Below are 22,089 nucleotides of genomic sequence, written 5' to 3' on the forward strand. Positions count from 1 at the left end.
CCTTCAATAGTATATAAATCATATCACTAGTTACTGTTGTAGTATCTTTCTAGCAATTTTTACTTTTAACTGTCACGTTTGAAGCTAATAAAATTACAATCGAGAGCAACAAAATTAACACGTTGAAGTTTTAGTTAAGGTACAGTACCATCCCAGCATTGATTTGACATTACTGATGAAGTACTGTACAAGGAATAACTATTTATGATGTCAATTTCTGTAACTAAACGATATTATTCATCTTGTATACCAAAATGACAATACAAAATTAAACTGCAACTACTACGACCGAGTAAACCCAACCGTGATCTTGTAAGTTATTTCACCCAGGCTGCTTAAGTTCGTAATGGATATATGGGACCGTATTCAGAGTTGTAATTGTGCGTGATTAGCATCATAGTAAAGATTTGACTAATACATTAGTAAAATCCTTAGTACTCATCACTAATCACAATTGAATAACTCTGGAACAGGGTCCATGGTGTCGTAAGTGGTTTGTTTTGTAATGTTCTCATTCTACAATCTCTTCCACCACTAGACTCGAATTTTTCACTTTTATGCTTTACCCTTCAAGGCATAAGTAAGGGGTTATTTTTTATTTTTTATTTTTTTTTAATAGTTTGGGATGATTACACATATGTATATAACAACTCTCCGAACTCTGTTCTCTAGTTCTATACCTTTATTCCTGCAAAAAGAGTGTTTCAAGACCGTTGGTTGAAGACATAATTCCTCGATCTCATGACAAATAATGACTAAAATTCAGTTATACTTTTAACTGCAAATCTAGCAACTTTATCCCCAGTTTTGATTATTACTATCATCGAATTGTGGCATTACTTTGAGCTAGCTTTGTGATAAATGAAAATTGCACCATTTCGGTTTGAAAGAAAACAATTGAACAAAAAGAAATGAGAACAAACTTAAGATGTAATAAAAATGTTCATAAAAAATACATTAGTCAACCTTGAATGAAAGTACGTAGAACTTCATGATTTGTATGAACTCATGATCACATTTAACCTACAACAAACAAGTCACTTATTGCAAATAAAAAAAATAAGGTTACGGACCGTTAGAAGAATGAGAGATAACGAATCATCATACACAAAAGTATATCTAATACTCATTTACAATATACTTGTATTTTGTAAAAATTTGTCAATAAAGATATTTGGAAGAAATCAAGTGTATAAAAAATCTTTAAAAAACAATATTAGATTCTTGATTTAAAATACTTTCTATATTTCAAATTGCACGAATGGTCGGAACTTTCACTGTACAATGAACTCCTTAGGTATGCATAATGCGTATTGTAAGCACACTTACGTAGAACGACAGAAATAAATTGTATAACGATCTATCTCGCATGCAATTGGCAACACTCATCGAAGTACAGAGTAACCAGAAAATGTAACTATTCACGAACAAGCACTTATAATATACGTATATTGCCTACTTTATTAACTCCTTTTGGTTGAAAACAAGACATGGATTTTAAAAACAATCTTTTTGAAGCAAGTCTTAAACATTAACAGTGGTTGACAACATGATTATTCCAGAGAAATACTGTTATATTCTGGATATACTGTATATTGACACAAATTGAAAGTGATACAGTACAAGAAACCGAGTATATGGGGAAGTTCGTACGGATTTCTTAGTGGCTGGTGATCTTGGAAACAAAAATGAAAGATAAGCAATGTAATTGAAGGGGTAGATTGCAAAAGAGCCTAAGTCAATTTTTGTTAATTTTGAGATATTGGTTCTGTTAAGTTCCATTTCAGCATCTTCGTATATTGAACAGGTTTCATGCCAAAATTACATAAATGAAATTAGTTGTAGGCAAAAGAAAACTGCGTTGTTTTCCAAAATATCCTTAGTCAACTGTATTCTCTGAAGCTATTTTCTGACTCATGCCTACAAACACTTATAAAATTTTGTGGTGGACAAACACCGTGTGCGTGGGTTTCCTCGGGGCTCTCCCGTTTCCTTCCACTTTCTTCATTCCACCATTTCATTCATTACTCATCATCACCGTCTCCTTTAGCCTAACCGGCATAACCGTGGGACGTAAAACTCAAATATTTCATTTCATTTTCAGTTATAAAACTCTTGCTATAGATGATAATTTCACCGTTATCTTATGAATCGTGGGCAATTACAATTTTCTTTTACGTAGATTACTTTTCTTTTACGGAAATTGAATGATGGAAATGCACACAAAATGCCGTCTCCTGAAAAACTTACTTTTTGACTTAGGGTCTTTTGGAATTAAGCTCTTTAATTAAAATAAACTTATTGTTGTTATTTGTATTAAGAAAACAGATCGATAAACCAAATTTTGTGATATGTCACTATGTAAATAGTACAATCATTGATATAACTCTAGAGAAACACGAAGATTCTTGATCGGACCTAACAAATGTAGACAAAATAGTTTTTTCTCCAGCTGTAGTAAGGATAGACGAATACCATGCATCAATTACTGTTGAAATACGTACTAGTGTAACAACTTGAAATACTTCTGATAACAATTTTAAGGAAAAATACAAATAACGTTTCTACACAATATTCGTGGGCAAGGACGTACGTAAGGGTTGGGTCGTGGGGTCCGAACCCCCTTTAGCGGTAATTTTACAAAATTTTTAATATAAATTATCCTCATATTGAATTTGGAACCCCCTCGAAATAAATTCCTGTGTACATTCCTGTCCGTTGATATAGAAAGAGTTGCAAAAATTTATGAAATAGAAAAAGAAGATTCCATACAATGCACAGAAGAACAAAAATGCTATAATTTTCAGAACGCAGACGATTGGAAACAATTTATTTTTTCTTTGCTACTTACCCTTTCAATCAAATAGTACATGCTTAAGAAGTACTGCATCCTGTTAGGAAAAGGCACACAACCATAGCTATAATCAACCAGTTACTAGTGTATTTTGCTACATATACAGTACTTAAACAAATAACTTCTTCCATCAAACTAAAAACTAATATTGGCAACGAATCACAAAACTTCGTTTTGCCTATTTTCTCAAGAGTATTTACTCTCAATCTTCCCATTCTGTTCAGCTCATTGTGATTTATCGGTTTGTATATGTTTCATCTTTGGACATTTACTTTTCTTTCGTGAAACGCTAAGAGAATTGTACAATTTTCGCAATACGTAAATCTTTGAACAGTAGTCATAGAAATAAGAATCCTCACATCCAGCCTGAAACTATGGATGTATTTTAGCATATCATTTGCATTTCCTTAATTTGTTGATGTCATCGCGCTTGTATAACAAAAATATATATTTACATATCTGTAAATTAAAATACCCTTTTAAATGTGGATTTAGGACACAAACATAGGTGTTTCAACATTTAACCCTGTATACAAATTACAGCATATTGTGTACGTTTGTTTCATTTTTTTTTCTTTCTTTCTTAAGCGAATGCTAATGATGGGGAAAAAAACTATATTTTACTTTAAAATGATGTCTTTTCTTGCCCCATCGCAACATGTTGAAGTAAGGTAAACCTCTTTAACAACATACATTCGTTTTCATGACAAAGAGGTATGACTTAAATCCATTTGACACATTGAAACTTTCCATTTTGTTTGTACTTGGTATCTAGTAACTCGTGTTCCTTAGCCATTTCAGACAACTTCAAGGGAGTATCAGGATGAACTCTGCCAAAATAAAACTGATAGTTACTTAATCTACATGAATGAAGACTAGAAGTACTCTCATTATGGTGAACCTTGATGATGAATGTTTATTTCATTTAAAATACACGCTTGTAGCTACGCAAACGTGGAGTGGGAATTTACCCTTCAAATCAACAAGAAAGGCAACTACTTCCTTCTATAATGAAAAGGATTCTTGCTCATCGTAATCATGCTGTTGCATAAGGATGAAAATCAATATCAATCAGTTAATTATTAAGTTACGAAGTTTGAATGGAATTCCCCTACATCGTATGTTAAATATGTATTAATTTTTGCAGAACTTCGACGCTTTAGGAAAGAGAAGTTTTGTTATTGCGTGAATATCAATAGTCTATAGATAATTATAGATCCTAGGTAATTATAAAAGTAGTACTACACCTTTTAATTAAACTTTAGCCTTGTCTTAATTAGTCTTCCAATCAAGTCATTAAATATTCAATTTGCTGTGGACGATTCTAAATTCATATTGTAAATATTAAAAAAAAAAAAAAAAAAAAAAAAAAAAAAAACAGGCGAAGAAGTGTATGTATTTTTTACTTTTCTTTTTGCTTTGAACACTTCCACTACAGATTTCTCATGGTCCCTTAAACTTCAAGAGCCTATATTCTGAAGATGTAAGATTAATTTATCTTACCTTTAAAAGCATATAAAAATTTCCATCTTATTTTGGAATTTATGTTGAAATTCCTATCTGGAGGAGTATCCACGTTACATACGTGAATGGCAATGATGCGAATTTTTGGATCACAATTATTCTCTTTCAGTTTGAACTGAGATCATAAATTGCTTCTCAAATTGAATATGTAGGCAAAACTAAAATAGAAAATACTAGCATCAATTACCCGCTTCGTTGAGTTAAATTAAGAAAAAATAGTAATATGTTTGGTAAGTCAATAATTTTTTACTATTACTAAAACGCTCCTTGATGTTGGTCATTTTTATTTTTTACATATATATCTCCGCCTCCCTCTCCCTTACGTTGCACCATCAAATTTAAATGATAAAAATTATCCAAAGCCCGAACCACATCTATGTCGAAAATTTGATCGAGATTGGTCGGCTGGTTCAAGAGTTATTAAGTTGTATTTATTTTTATATATCTGTCCCCTCCCCTCCCCTAAGTTCTACCGTTAAAGCGATATGATAAGAGCCACCTCAGGTCTGAACCTCATCTATGTTGAAAATTTGATTAAGATCGGTCGGGTGGTTTAAGTGTGATGAAGTTACTTTTATTTTTATTCTTTTTACATATATCTCCCCCTCCTCCTCCCCTTCCCTTAGATTGCACTGTAAAAGTGAAATGAAGAAAACATCCCAGGCCCGAACATTATATATGTTGAAAGTTTGATCGAGATCGGTAGGGTGGTTCAAGAGTTATTATGTTTTATTCATTTTCATATATTTCCCCTCCTCCCCTCCCTAAGATCTACTGTCAAAATGAGATTTAAAAAACTTCCCAGGTTTGAACTTCATATATGTTGCTCCGTCAAAGTGAAATGATAAAAACCATCCCAGTCCCGAACCTCAACTACATTGAAGATTTGATCAAGATCAGTTGGGTGGTTCAAGAGTTATTATGTTTTATTTCTTTCTTTCTGCCCCCTCCTCCCCCTCCCCTAAGTTCTACCGCCGAAGTGAATAGCTAAAAACACTCCCAGGGCAGAACCGCTTCTACGTGAAAAATTTTACCGAGATCTGTCGGACGGTTCAAGAGATTAAGAGTCACAAACATAGTCACTTTCAATTTTATAATATAGATAGTATTCTCTCTGTTCGAAAGATACGTAAAAGCCATTACATCTTCCAGACAATGAATACTCCAGCACACGAGACAAAACCGATACTGCTTTCTACTGTATGACTGACGCACTCATCACATCGTTGTGCCAATCAAAGTAGGTACTAGAGTCCAGTCTGAGAGCATCATCTAATTTCAGGGTTGGCAAAAACCATGGTTTTTATTAAAAAAACCAAAAAAACCGGTTTTTTGGTTTAAACCAGTTTTTTTTTTTTTTGTTTAAACCAGGTTTTTATGGTTTAAATAATTTGCTCTATATATTCATATCATATATGGACAGAAATAAGTTTGTTTCGCCTTGATGTTATTATGCAACAACCGGGTTATGCTGGAAGGGGTCACATAAGCTTAAAGCGGAATAAAAACCGCTTCTCGAGTTACATCCGAGAGAAATTGTCCTCCATTTGAACTCGGAACCAGGACTAATTGGCCACAAATGCGATACGTCTGCCGACTCACTCACGAAGGAATCCTGATAAAAAAAAAAAATGTTGTACTGATCTTTACATGCTTCTTAATATAACTGTCAAGACTAATTTCATAAGGGCAAAAAGATAAACAGTTGCACAAGTGAAACCAATATACAGAATTACATCAAAGTACTACGGAGTACAGAAGAACTTATTTAGTTCAAGTTAGTTAACAACGACTTTTATTGGTCCAAATTAAAGAAATACGACAACTTAATCTGCATATCAATAAGAAAAGTGAATAAAGATACGAATTTTTTGAGTCCACTTTGGCTCAGACTCATTTATACATAAATAGATACCAAAGATACTTATTTCACTAAATGCCTCTCGTGGGGTCTGTATGACCCCCCCCCCCACACACACACAAAGCACGGCATTTTCGATGTATTTTATCAATAGTAAACATTGAAACGAAACAATATTTAGAATTTTTCTTCGATTGCAATTACATAACAATAATAACAACTACAAAAAAATCAGAAAATAAACATTTATAAACTTTTGCTTTTGTAGTATAATCTTTTTGAGTAATGAATGGGAAATTTAGGTCTGAATATAATACGAATAATACACGGGAGTGAAACGCGATAACCCACAAATGTGTGTTCATCAAGATTTTACAAACACTTACACTTTTACGAACATTTTTTTGTTTTTTGGTTTAAACCAGTTGGTTTTTTTTGAAAAAAACCAGCTGGTTTAAACCTTGGTTTAAACCAGCCAACCCTGTCTAATTTTACTTGAATCCGCTAAAATCCCCGACCTCTATATTACTAAAGAGATGTTAAAGGATGAATGAGTGCTCTTCGCTTTTGGATCAGAGTATCATATTACACTTTTCTAATAACACTAATGGAACCAATAAACCAGCCTCCACGTCTTTCTATTTTGTCGCCTGATGAATGCAAACATCGTCATGATGAAAAAAAAAAATCGTGAGCTGAAACTTATTTGATCTTTAACACACACACAGAGAACTACATTACAACTAATTGAATTTGAATAGTTATGCTCAAGAATTTTTTAGCACTCGGGAAATCCTCAAACTTCTTTCTAAAGTCCTTCCCAAGTACAAAGGTTATATGTGGCATGCATCTACACTTTAATGTAGCATCCGAATCATGTGCTCTTACTGACACCTAAACTCAGGTTTCCATACATTGAAGGTAGTGTTGCTAGTTATTTACCGACGAAGCAGACTGAATTAATGCCATTTATGTTAACTAGTGACGAGATTTTACTTCACGAAAGTTACTTTGAGCTTGCAATACATTCATAATAATAATAATTATATTATATTTTATATATATAATCAAGAATATACGTTGTTTTGGTCATGAAAACACTAGCAATAACTTTTAAACTCCAAATTAAATATTTCCTAAAAGCAGATGTTCCCAGAAGTTCCGAGATAAATTTACAATGGAATGAACTTCTGTCAGACAATGAACATGGGAAAAACCGTATTCAGTTCCCATATTATTAAAAAAAAAAAAAGGGGGAAAAAAGTTTGGCTCTAAACACAACGACATAGTAATCAGCATCACAAATAAAGAATCTATGAAGAATAAGGGACGGCGAGGGGTAAAGGTAACAAGTGTCAATTAAGTAAATTACCTGTTATCCAACTAAACAAGTCGGAGAATGAAACAAACTACTATAGTGTGTCTCGTTCTTTATATTTTTTTCCTCCGAAGAATACTGCTGTAAACAAGGTGAGTGAACTTGTAAAAAACTGATATATAGTTTATGTTAAATCGTATTCTTTTATGTGGTATATATCCTACGAGAGGAACAGAATAGACTATTAACTGTTAAAGAGTGCATTATCCTGGCTTTATGTAGAAATATAAGCGTGATTTATAAGCTATTGTCAGAACAATGAAAGTAATTTTCGAAAGCAAAACCATAATTCTCATAATATACTATATACACTTACATTTTAGTTGGTTGGTTCTTATTCAACAAGTTCAGAGCGTCAAATAAATGATCATATCCACAAGCTTTTTAAAAAAAAAAAAAAAAAAAAAAAAAAAACACTCTAGATAGCTTAGTACCTAGTCTTCAATATGCGTAGACTCTAGTTAGCCCCATGTAGCTACAAAGTTAGTGGATATACCTATAATCTTAGTGTTGACTTAATTGTGTGGGTAAATTTACAGAGCAAGAATTTGACATGATGGAATCGGATATGCTAACCACACATCACCCAACAAAAGCAAGTCATAGTCTTTAATACAATCTAACGTCAGAAAGGTCGTATATAAAAATATAAAGCGCACAAATATTTTCCCTTATAAATCAATAAAAGTACCATAACTTAAAAACGAACTTGGTATATAGTCTATGTCCACTAGAACCCAAGTAAAACTACTGAATCTACATTAACTAACTGTAAAAACCACCGAGGCCCATGACGTGGTCTTATAATTCAATTTTCTTGAAACCGTGAATAGTGTTGTAGAAGATCTGAACTGACGTGATTGTATACTGTATCGATTACAAGCTCCGGCGCTATTGTCTCAGGTCTTACCTAAATAGCAGGTTTCATTTATTCAAATATCACTAATTGCGAGTCCTCTAGCAGATTGAAAAGAGGAAGAGAAGAAACTGGTTGGAACATTGGCTGAGAAGGGACCGTCTCATGAGTGACGTGTTAGAGGGTGTGGTGGAAGGAAAGAGAGGGAGGAAATGAAGGAGACTACAGTTGATGAATGGTATCAAAACAGAAAAATCGTACGTGAAAACAGAAAGGTTAGCTGAAGACCGTGATTCATGGACAATTCTGTTTTGGCAAGTGATCTACCAATAGGGCAGAATATCTATGACACAGTTGCACTGTATATTTTAATTTTTACACACTGTCACACCACTGGAATCACAAAATATTCCACATACAAACCTTAGTATCGCTTAGGTGGGGGCAGTGTCCTAAGAGTCACCTACTGTAACTAAAAGCTAAGAAGATATACCTAGGTACTTACGTTTAACATGCCAGATTTATAGTTTCCAAAGAGGTAAATGGTTTACACAGGTCATTTCTAATAGTTAACATGTCACACTAATAGGTATCGCTTGTGCGCAGGCAATTCACCGACTCAGTAGTATTGTGATGATTTAATAGCCACTTAAACTCTATTGTTTCAATTTAATTATTTGAGAATGGAAAGTTATGATACTGAACGTAAACAGTTTTGCTGTTTGTCATTAAGACAGGCAGTAATCATACTTAGAGATTGCAGCATTAATATTTGTGTAGCCGCAAGTTAGTTGGTGGGAAAATTGTTAAAAGAGAGATTAAAAGTAAACAATTAGAAGTCTTAATTAACCTATAGTGTACAGCAGGGGTAAAAGTGAGGGGGAACGTCATCCCCCCACTTCTAGAAAATATCTCTGGCGTCCCTCCGCTTTAAAAAAACAACGGGCAAAGATAGGCACGGGGGACGGCTTGACGTCATGCGCCCCCCTGTCTTTTCAGATCAACTTTTACCCTTGATGTAGAGTGATACCTGTAATACAGGGAAGCAAATAACCGCTCGCCCACTCACCCGGGGCGAGTGATTTGTCGGTGTGGGCGAGTATTTAATATCATACCGAAGGTAAGAAAATAATTGTTATTGTGGGATGTGGGCTTTTTTCTTGGGCTAGTAAAATTTTGTTCCTTATTTGCATTCCTGCTGTAATATGTCTCTAATCTTAAGGCATTTCGACATACGACCATCTTATTATAACAATCGCATTTCTCACCCTTTTTTCTTCCCTTCTAAGGGAAACATTAAAACACACACACACACACACACGCACACACGTCTTCAGTTATTTTTAATGAAAAGTATAAATGCCAAATTTCATGTCTCTAACCTTAAAGGATTCTGTTATAACAATTGTAACACCATTTTTTTTTTAACTTCTTCTAGGGGAAATATCAAGAAACGGTGAAACATGTCTAGTTATTTTAAATGGCAAGTCCATATACCAAATTTTATGTCACTACCCTTCAGAGATTCACGTCAAAATTCCTATATGCTGTCATAATTTCGGTTTGGCCATGTGTTGATCAGCACCAGTCAGAACTACTTCTATGTACATAGTTAGATATAGTTCAAAATCCCAGATTATGCACCGAGGCTAAGGGAGATGATGAGATGTATGATAATGATGAAATGGTGAAAGTGGAAAGAAACGGGAGAATCCCGAGAAAACCCACATACACGGTGTTTTGCTACCAGAAAACCCCCTTGGCAAAGAGCTGGGATCGAAACCAGGATCCCCGAAGTGCCAGAGGTAAACACTTTAAATAATAAATTAAAGTAAATCTTTAATTAAACCAGGGATGCAAATAACCACTCGCCCGGGCGAGTGGTTCATGGTGCGGTCGAGTATTTAATATCACACCGAAGGTAAGTAAATGGTTTCTATTGTGGGATGTAGGCTAGTAGCTTCTTTCCTGGGCGAGTAAAATTTTGTTGCTTATTTGCATCCCTGAATTAAACGCTTCATGGTTACACACTTCAGGCTAAAGGAGACAGATGATTAATTAAAGTGAATGATTATGAAAGAATTGGTGAAATGAGAAAGTGTGAGGGAACCCACGGACACGGTGTTCTCCACCAGAAACTCACATAGCCTCGAATCGAACAAGGGATCCATGGCGCTTAAAGCTGAGCGTTCCACCACTGAGCCACTGTGTCCCAATAATAATAATAATAATAATAATAATAATAATCAGTGGCGGCGATTGGACGTTAAAAGTGGGGGGGGGGCAAGACATGATCAGAATATTTGTATATTAATGTTAGTTTCTCTGGTTGATGAACTTTGACGAAATGTTGTATAACTAATAGGATAATATCTTTTTCAGTTAAAATGCCGTATATCGCATTTCATATTTTATTAAGTAAATTGACAAGAGCAACTGGTTCCTTTCTCACGAACATCTTAAAATTCTGTCTGAAAAATTGTGTGATCAGATTATTTAATAACAAATTTGCAAAACATATAAATAGAAAGAACAATATTAATCATAGTACAGTAATGATAATGAGGCTTGTTTTATAGAAGTTATGGACAAACACCGTGTACATGGGTTTCCTCGGTGTTCTCCCGTTTCCTCCCACTTTCTTCATTTCACTATTTCATTCATTTCTCATCATCACCTTTAGCCTAACCGGCATAAATCGTGGGACGTAAAGCTCAAAGATTTAATTTCATTTTTTGTAGAAGTTATATTGAAACTGGGGATTAATGAACAACTTATATTTTTAATTCCACACATGCCATCAAATGTATGTTATTACTCTTAGAAAATGAAAAACAGTAAATACTACAAGCATATGCTACGACATTTAAAGAAATACAGTAATTACTTTTGCAGCTCCCGAAACATGTTCGTTGCTATTAGGTGCAGTTTTCAGTTTCTTGTAATACATCAAAACTCAACAATACTTAGAATCACTCCACACTCCAGTTATACAAAATAATCTTAAAACCTAGAATTATGCTGAATTCACTCAATTTAATAGTATATACACTCGTACACCCCTAAACACACCACTTTACTCTAGATTACATTGCAAAACAATGGAAAAGGTAGAAGCTGTTTCTTATTACTCTCTTTTAATCAATATTCCTTACTATTGGAAAAAGAAAAGACATTTTAGGAACTCGATTTTTGTGCAGTTAAAGAATAAAGAATAACTTGTGAAAGACTTTTTTTTTTTTTTTTTGAAATATTATCTCAATTAATTTCAAAGCGGCTGACTAACATATCGAGCCCTTGTTAGAGGAAATGTAAGTACGCTGGAATTGTTGCGCATCAATAGGCTAATTTTTGGGCCATTTTCCATGGAAATTAAATCGCAATTCCTGCAGCTTTAACTCCACGGGAAGGCAATCAATACGTAATCACGCAACGGCAAATATTATATAGCATTATTTTTTCTATGCGCCAGTAGTACATACAATAACTTTACATTGCCAAATGAAACTATACACATTAATGGCTCACTTCAAAAAAGTGGGGGGCAAGTGCCCCCCTAATCGCCGCCCATGATAATAATAATAATAATAATAATAATAATAATAATAATAATAATAATAATAATAATAATAAAAAGAAGTATATGCTAGTCATGGAAAGTTAAATCTGATCAACGGATAGACTTTTACTTCATTTTACATAATTCCTACAATAAATTTTATCATAAATCAAACTGAAAATAATATATTTGTGACGTAAACATTACTTTCTAATATAAAATATTCTTTCAACTTTTTGTTAACATTGAGCTTTAGCAAAGGAAACTGTTTTTTAAATATACTAATGCTAACCGACGGAAAAGGTGATTCAAGGTACTCCAACGTTGCCTCAGGGGTTTGGCGGTTCTTTTCACTTTCATGAACGCAATAATGCATACCTGGGAAAAGAGGTGACGTCATATCCTTTCAGAAATTAACATTCCCTGCAGCATGGTACCACGCAAAATGGTTTTGTTCCTGGTTATGATCAAGTTCAATATTTTGCAAAATAAATTTCCCACGAGCATTTCTGCATCATGAAGAATAATCTATGATAGTGAACGTGAACGAGCGATATCTCAAGCTGAATCACAAGAGTTTAACTTAAGAAGAAAGAAATGACCACGTATCACTCAGTATACCTCATGAACAGAACAATACTTACTTACATTCTTAAACGACTTCAAAAAAAAAAAAAAGGAGATTCTCAATCCCATCCATGTATATACAGGATGGACCATTTATCTTGATAAGATCTTGTAACATTTAAACTAATGGACAAAAAACGGTGCACTGAGAAAAATCCGTTCTCCAGACAGCGGTATATGGCACAAATATACGGAATCCTTTTGCTTACTACAGAAATCAGTAAGGAGCATACGTTATCCGCAGGTGCGGATACATGATGGACTTCTGGGAGGGCGGTGGGTTGTAATACTGCTACTTAGAGCTACTATTAAGTACCGTAGCTATTAACGGTTTTATTTATATATAAAATAAGAAAGATTCCTCTTCTGGTTGGCGATTACCCCGATCGCACCTCCTGATTATCCGTATGCTACATAGGCACTGCCCTTAGATGTTACATCATGCCGTTGTAGTTTTCCGTATATCATATGCACATACTTATGTTACATTTCTCAGCTATATGTTATATACGTTCATTTGTATGTGAGATCCTGACCGCCTACATTGTTTCATACGGACGTATAGGTGGAACACTTACACTTATAAAACATTCGTTTTCAGTTATACGTCTGCTGTACGTTAAAGCCAAAAATTACAAGAATTACGTATGTAACCTACCTTTTTATGTACGCCACCTACATTTTTTTTTCTCAGTGTGAATAATTTTACTTAACCATGAAAATAACGATAGGGGAACATTGTTCGGCATACTCTGTGAATCACATCGTTAACAGTGTTGCCAACCAAACGAAATTTATTTCCAAAACGGCAATACGCCAGATTATTGCGTATTTCAAATCTACAGTATATGTAAATTGAAAACATATAATATCACATTTGTTATGCAGCATTGCAAGTTAAGGACGCTACAGTATCACAAATGTAAAGAAACAACCAAATTTTGGAGGGTTCTACAATAGTAATAACACAATTGAGATGGACAGGATAATCCACATCCAAAATACCTTAATGTCGAATACTATGGACGTCATATGACGTATTTGAAACAAGCAGAAGCAAAGTTAAAAGAAATTGAAAAAATGAAATGAAATCTGTAGGGTCTAAGTTTTACGTACCGCGATTATACCAGTTAGACTAAACGAGACAATGATGATGAGAAATGAATGAAATGGTGGAATGAATGATGGGGGAGGAAACGGGAGAACTCACGCACACAGTGTTTTTCCACCACAAAATTCACTTGGTGCGAGTGCGAGCGTGGATCGAACCAAGGAATCCATGACAGCTCTACCACTGAGCCACCGCGGCCCCATACAAGAAATTGAAAATTTGACTTTTTCCATGGATTTTATTTCCAAAAAGTCTTTAGATAAGCATCAGATCGAATTATGTAGATGGTTTTTAAATAGATATAAAGATCATAAAGTCGTTTACAACAAGTTGATCTCGAACCATTCCGGAGATGTGAGAAAAAGTGTTAAAGTTTTATATATTGCTTAAAATGGCGTATTTCGAAGAACATTTTTAAATAATTTTCTATTTACTTCGCTTCTGTAGCATTACAGTGATACTTTTTGGTAGATGTAGTTACAATAAATTCTCGGAATTACATAATCCTAAGCAGTGTTTGAAATTTTAACAGTTTTTAACTTATCTCCAGAAAAGTTTGATGAAATTGCTGCAAAGGCATTGTGATCTTCAGATCTATTGAAGACCATCTATGCAATTGAAGGGTATTGATCTAAGCAGTTTTTCAAAGTGAAAGCTTCTAATAATAATAATAATTTTAAAAAAGTCAAATTTTCAATCCTTTGTAACTTCGTTCGTATTCATTAGACATCCATCATATCATAACGATATTATTAGACACTAAATGTTTTGGGTATGCATTGTCCCTCTGTTTCATTTGCCTTATTACTGCTGAAGTGGTCTCCAAAATTCGGATGTTGTGATATTGCATCGCTCTTAGTTTGCAACACTGCATGACACGTGTAATATTGTATGTTTCGGTTTTACATGTAGATTTGAAATATATTAATAACCTGACGTAGTGCCATTTAAAAAATAACAACTTTATGTAAGGTAGGCAACATTGTTAACCTTGTGGTATCACAAAGTGGTTGATATCCCCCTATCGATATTTCCATGGTACAAATTTATTCAGTGTTTTTTGTCCATTAGTTTAAAAGTTACACGGGCGTATCGAGATAAATGGTCCGCCCTGTATATTATATACATGTATGTTGTGTCTATACATACTATCTTCAATTATGTACGAAAGTTTCGTTAAAGAGAAAAAAAAAGTAAGATTACTCTCATTAATTGCTTACGATTTCTGTTGCTTATAAGTTCCCCACTCATAGATCAAACGTCCAGTTGGTTTAGGTTAGATCTCGGTATTAGTCTCATCAGCTTGACACTTATTATTATTTTCACTCGATAACAATCTTCGAAACGTGTCTCGTTCCAGAGGATTTACACACCTCTCGACAGAATTTGTCATGGGAATGGGAAGGAGATGAAGAATTTGCAATTGTTGAAGAAGGGAACATTTTGAAGAAAAATAACTGTCGATTTTTAGTTCTTAATTTCATTATACTATATAAAATTTTTAAAAAATCAATCATAAGAGCCGCACCTATTCGTACGCGACCTGCAGAACACATCGTGTATTGACCCAACTGTTGACATGCACATAGACCTTGGCTTGCTTAGTGATGTATGTGAAATATTTCCTGTACAAACATTTTGGTTCCCGTTCCTGGGTTATTGGCCATCAAAATTGATGTTTGAATTTTGAAAAGAAAAAAAAAAAAGTTATTTAGAACAACATTGAGGAGGAAAAGTTGTTAAATATTAAGCTAAATAGATGCAATATGAGCTTGGGATGTATTTAAGAGTTGCTAAAAATCAATGAGTTACGAACTCTATTCCTCAATCAGTAGATTCATTATTAGTTAGAATTTACTACTTTATAATAAAATACGCATAACTACGGAATGCTAATGCATCCAATCTTCTGCTAAAAATAATGAAAGCACTTTTTATTATAGAAATATTACTATGTGTATTTGTTAAATTACAATTTAGCTGTATATAACCTAAATGTATAATGACTTCTAAAGTTCCATAGATGAGAAGATTTTAGCTTCATTTACGTAGAAATTAGACTTATAGCAGTACATAATATGTAATATTTCTTCCGGACAGAATTTTCGCCCTCTGCTCGTGTTACCGGTTGGAATAAAAGTGTTATTCCTTAATTTTATTTCGTATAATCCATCCAGCTTCCCTGCTGACTAAATGATCAGCATTATTGGCTTTGGTGCGAGAAACCCGAATTTGATTTCTGGTTATCCAATGAGCATATACGGACTCAGGATTTTCATAATTTACATACGGCTGGGACAGGACCGGATTAAGGGGAGGCTTAGAGGGCTATAGCCCCGGGTCTTCACTCTGATCTAAATTTCAACAGGCTATCTAAAAAGAAGAGAAACAATCATCACCATACAATAAAATATGACCAAAAATATTAAACATATTCCCTTAATCTTTCCTACTGTACTTTCACAGAAATGTAGTAGGTGAAGTCAGCAGAGGCCACATGTTTTTTCTAGCCCCGGACCTCTAGATGAGTTAATCCAGTCCTGGTCTGGGACGTTCATTTAATTCAAAATAAAATTAAAAAATCGACTTACGTACAACCATTGACAAAAGTTCTTTCACCTTGATGAAATTAGTTTCGTAAATAACTTCAGAATGGAAGGACATTTGAGTGCAGTTTTCAGCAAATTAAAAAAGAATGTAATTTTCTATACGTTCCAGCCATACCACCGTTATCCCCCCCCCCCAAAAAAAAAGTTTTACCAAACGGAAAGAAGTTTTATCGCTGACTGTACAGTTAGCAACAAAAGGAAAATGTCATAGGCTATATACAAACTGTTTATATAATACGTCATTTCCTTTCGTCATGGATGGTACAGTACAAAACACAAAATTTCAAATCTAAGTTTGAGTTTAGTGTCGTAATGCAACACCGAAATTATGAAGGATGGGGCTTAGTATAACGTGGATAACTCCAAACCTCAACTGAAACTTGAGTCCACTGCAGTTGGTAGATGTACAGACCACCCTCATGTAATATTAACCCTTACAGTATAGGTGGTTCCCCGCCACACTACCTCCCCTCCGATACGAGCTGGGTTACACTGGAAGAAATTTCTGTAGTTTAAATTAACAAATGTCAAAGTAAAATCATTTAGCCTTAATTTTGTAAGTTGATATACATTTCTTTAGATTAAATTACATTTTTTTTTACAGATTTACAGTAAATTTATCAGAAAAAATATTTTTATTGATAAAAATATAATTTTGCACCATTTCATATTAGTGATTTTACTTTATAGGTGTAAATTGATTTACATAGTGGTTTGGCAAATAGATTCCCACCGTTCTTGGCTCAAAATTGACTATCATTCAAACTTTCAAAAGAAAATTAATAGTTGTGCTTCGTTTGAATAAAAGTTTTAGGTGCAGATATCTATGGATGAGATCAGTTATGATTTCAGGGGTAACCGGAGCGAAAATTCCCACATGGGCCCATATCTGTAATCGTGCCCAATATAGATTGCCAGTATGCTTGCAGTAGTACTTTCACCCACTCCCCGTATATTGAATTCCCCTAGACCCGTAGCCAAAACACTAAGGCAGAGAAGGCGAAGATCATTTGCGGGTTAGTAACTTGAGTTCATCTTACATTCATATTTACATAGAGATCATAAACCAGGCCCGAAACCAGCCATAGAGGTTTGGGAGACCATGAATATGTTAGGGGGTCATTAAAAATTCTCTTACAAATATCTAAATTGTGTTTTTTGTATTAATAATAGCATTTTGTAATGAGATCTGGAGGGACCATGAAAAGTTTAAGGGGGGCAGGTTCCCTAGCCTCCTTCTGGTAGGGGTCTGTCAACAACAATTCGGATTACGCGTTAAACTTGAGAGTCCTTTGAGCTAAGCAGGACTGGTATCTAAATTCCAGGGGCGGATCCAGGGGGGCGATCACCCCCCCCCAGAAGAGGAAACTTTTTTATATATATAAATAAAACCCATCCCCGAGTTTGACGCTCTTAAAAGTAGCTCTAAGTACCAGTATTACAACCCACCGCCCCCCTTCCAGAAGTTCGTCCTGGATCCGCCCCTGCTAAATTCAAACTATACACTACAGAATTACATGAAGGTCATGAGTGTTTAGTAACATACGATGCAATGTAAAATTTCAAGGAATAATGTCACACCTCGCCCTCTTATAACGATGCACCTGCCAACGATTTGTATTGCATTCTATTGAAAATAATTCTAAAGCCATAGTAGGGTTATAAATGAAATCATTCAATGGTAAAACATCAGGCACCCAAAACAATAATTCATGCTATTCCATTCCTTCGGGAATCAACACAAAATAATAAGTTTTGCAAAGTAAAAATATTTTGCTTGTTTTTGTCCAAACGTACCGGTATACCTTTCTAAAGAAGATAAATAGCAAGAAATAAAAAAAAGTAGTGCTACTTACCGAAAAAAGTGAGAAATTGTTATACACGAATATTCTATGCACTATTTATTTTGTTTATGTTTAATCGCTAATAAACCACGCTATATCACACTCACATAGCACAACAACAAGCGGTCTTACTCACGTGCACGTGTGGTAAAAACTCAATGGATCACACTTTGAAAATCATATGGGGTTACTGGCCATCTAGCGGTCACTTCCTGAACTAAAACATGAAAGGGATTCACGTCAAGGACGTTCAAGCGAAAACGGTAGCTGTTCACTCAGCTGTTGCTGATTCGTAACTTTTTTTTTTTCTGCAATACCAGAAGCATTAGAAAAAGAAAGAAAACTTGCTACCGAATGCAGCAGTACCTAGGAACTAAGAAAATTCGGTTGTATTTTACACTCATCCAACCATTGATAACAACATTTCTATAGCGGTACAGATATTCTAAATTCACTTATGTATTGTGACTTTTTCGGGAAAGAAGATTGATTGATTGAAGTTTTATGTTCCTTTTAGTCAGTGGTGGATCTAGAAGGTAAAAACTGGGGGGAAGACCCCAGACGATGATAGATACCGTAAGAGGATACCGTTACTTTGCACCAGAATTAAGGAATTTTAAAGGGAATCGTATGTAACTTACAAACGTAATGTTTTAGAACGCTGTATTTTAAACATATAATAGCTAGGTATACAGAAGAAAAACATTAGTGCAAATTCATTAGTAAACATTCAGTAGGACCATGGTTATTGAAATATAAACTTCGGTGCAATGTAAGCCTATAGGTGAGGATACTTTGCACAACGTACAAAAAAAGGCATGTTCAATATACGAACATAACGTTTCTGTGCAATGTTTTCCTTTCAGTACGTATTTATACATTTCATTTTCTACACAAAACTGCATGCAGTCTACGAATATTGATATTAGAATGATGGTGCCGGTGTCGGTACTTAGCATGAATTAGCAATACTTGTAAAGAAAGTTATATATTTTCTGGAACCTTCACAGGAACCACATTCTGATAGTTTAGCATGTTCCACAAAAATGCCAATTCAGGAACGGAAGAAAAAAGTCCCTGTGAACTGATTTGCCTTGGTTATTCCTTATGTACAAGAATATCATCCCAACCGTAATCAGTGGAAGATTTACGGGGTTTGAGACTTTCAGGCTAAAGCCCACCCAAATTGCATAATTTCTTTTCTTATTAAAAAAAATCTAATGTTAGTCATTCCTATGCGTATTAGCTTCAATCCCCCCCCCCAAAGTCTAGTGATTTCTAAAAAAAAAAAAAAAAAAAAAAAACGAAGCCTTTGTGAGTGAAGCCTTTCTCAAACTGTTTTTCTGGATCCGCCACTGTTCACAATTTATTTTCCAACAAGAAATTCATTCTGACATCTAGCTAAATAGAAAATTTACCTAAATTTAGAATGCAGGAGGTTCCAGTAGTAATTTCCTTTTTTTTTTGACCGGTGCAAAGTAACCCCGATTAGAGGCTGAAACCGTTTCTCCCAGTTTTGCTTTTTTTTTATATTACTTTGCAACGTTCCACATTTCAATTTCAACTATTGCATCAATGTCCCATTATATAAAGTGGAGTGGAGTTTGAGTTTAATGTCCCGTTCAGCAGCGAGGCTATATGAGACGTGGACCTACTGATTAACGTGGAATCCGAACCACATGATTATATAAAGTAGTATTCTAGGAAATTTTCTTAACTTTGACGGAAATTCTTGTACGTGATATCTTTCAAATTTTGTCTTCCTGTGAAATGACTGCTTTTCATACCTCTACAACAACAACCCTCCTCCCTCCCCCAGGTAATTAGAATTGATATTAACCGCCAACATTATAGTCAAAATACAGTTAGATGTTCTATCTTACGTTGGCAGTTAAAACTTCCTCTTTACACTTCATGGCTTTACCGACAGAGGACTGTGAAACTCTTCGTATTTTGTGCAAAATCTTAAGGTATAAGTTCACTATAAACTTCCAATATATATATATTGGGGCGTTCAGAAATAATTGGCACTACAATTAATTTGTTTTCACAGGAACCATTTATTGAACAAAAGATTACAGTTTATTTTAGAGGTATTTCCCGGTAATGTCTATGCACCTTTGCTGCCGTTCTGGAAGCTTTCTTATTTGTGTAGCAAACTATTCTTTGGGATATCCCTCTGCCACTGGCGAGCAAATGCGTGGAGTTCATCATTTGTGTTGAACTTTTTACCTCTCACGCCCTCTTTCATTGTGTCGAGTAAAGCATAGTCGCTAGAAGCCAGATCCGGCGAATATGGAGGATGCGACAGTGCACTAAACCCTAGTTCATGCGCTGTGGCAATTGTCTGAAGACTGACATGTGGCCGTGCATTGTCGTGTTGGAGAAGAACTCCACGGCCCCGTTTTCCTTGTCGGTGTAGTTGGATGCGTCGGCGGAGTCTATGCAGTGAACTGCAGTAGCTCTCACTGTCGATGGACGTATTGGGAGAGAGCCATTCCACCAGTAGTATCCCTTCCTGATCCCAGAAAACGGTCGCCATGTGTTTCCGCACGAATAGTCCCATCCGTGCCTTCTTGGGACGAGAGCTTCCAGTTTGCCTCCATTCCATGGACTGGCGTTTATTTTTTGGAGTCTCGTAGAGGAACCAAGTTTCATCGACGGTGACCAGACGCTCAAAGAACTCGGTCGGATTTTCACTGTACTGTTGCATCAACTGCTCGCAAATCTCCACACGCTTTTGTTTCTGTGCAACAGTGAGGTCATGAGGCACCCATTGTGCGCACACCTTGTGCAGCTTCAAATCATCATGCATGATAGTGAAGAGGGAACCCCGTGATAGACCTGTATCTTTCTCTAGTTCATCAAACGTGATTCTCCTATGCTCCATTATCAAATCATTCACTCGCGCGGCATTGCTTGGTCTGCGTACAGTTGCAGGACGCCCAGTGCTTTTGTTTTTTGCAGCACTGTCTTTGCCTTGTTTGAATTCGGATACCCAACGAAACACGGATCTGCGACTTGGTGCTGTGCCCACATATGGCTAATAATCTATTGTGGATGTCTGAAGTATTCACTTCTTCCCTCCAGAGAAACCACACTGTCCACCGTTGCCCATGTGTGTCTGCTTCCATGCTGTCTCTTCGCTGTCCACCAGCGTCCTGGCAAGTTGGAACAACTGCTGCTACAATGTGCTACCTACGGAAAGAAACAAAACCATTAAGTGGGGTTTGATAGTACTATAGTCTATCTTAATGCATACATCAACAAACATTTCAAACTGCTACTTAGCACCAGTTATAGGGGGGAGTGCCAATCATTATTGAACGAACTATATATATATATATATATATATATATATATATATATATATATATATATATATATATATATATATATATATATATATATACAGTGGCGTATTTACGATTTTGTTTCGGGAGGGGCTTTGCTAACTTTCGGGGGGGCTTTGCCTGGAAATGTGAAAATTCTGCAAGGTATTTCATTTACTTTACTATACTAAGTAAGATTTCGGGGGGGGGGCTTAAGCCCGGAAGCCACCCCCCTAAATACGCCACTGTATATATATATATATATATATATATTAGCTTCAATTATTTTTATCTTTCAACATACTGAGATCCCCGGCCTAGTACCGCCACTACTTTCAGCACCAAGGCTATTCATGAAGCGACCTAATTAAAGTAAAATGAAATGAAATGAAATCATTGAGTTTTACGTCCCACGGTTATGCCGGTTAGGCTAAAGGAGACGGTAATGATGAGTAATGAATGAAATGGTGGAATGAAGAAAGTGGGAGGAAACGGGAGAACCCCGAGAAAACCCACGCACACGGTGTTTGTCCA

General features: G+C 35.2%; 2 protein-coding genes across 2 annotated transcripts in view; both read right to left on the bottom strand.

Moving 5' to 3' along the window:
• Positions 1–18,389, bottom strand: part of LOC145678092 (uncharacterized) — a gene marked incomplete in the record, with an annotated part of 443,224 nt that extends 424,835 nt beyond the window's left edge. The window contains 1 exon segment of the mRNA XM_081748227.1: positions 18,236–18,389.
• A 1,977-nt stretch (positions 18,390–20,366) lies between these two features.
• Positions 20,367–21,113, bottom strand: LOC145679274 (histone-lysine N-methyltransferase SETMAR-like). Its single transcript, XM_081749862.1, has one exon. It carries the CDS (start codon positions 21,111–21,113, stop codon positions 20,367–20,369), a length of 747 nt encoding a protein of 248 aa, XP_081605988.1.
• Positions 21,114–22,089: the final 976 nt, after the last annotated feature.

This window comes from Thermobia domestica, chromosome 2 (genome assembly GCF_964235325.1).
Source record: "Thermobia domestica chromosome 2, izTheDome1.hap1.1, whole genome shotgun sequence".
NCBI lineage: Eukaryota > Metazoa > Arthropoda > Insecta > Zygentoma > Lepismatidae > Thermobia > Thermobia domestica.

Excerpts from the sequence above, each read along its gene's own strand:
- LOC145679274 (XM_081749862.1), bottom strand. The coding sequence starts at position 21,113 with ATGGAGCATAGGAGAATCACGTTTGATGAACTAGAGAAAGATACAGGT.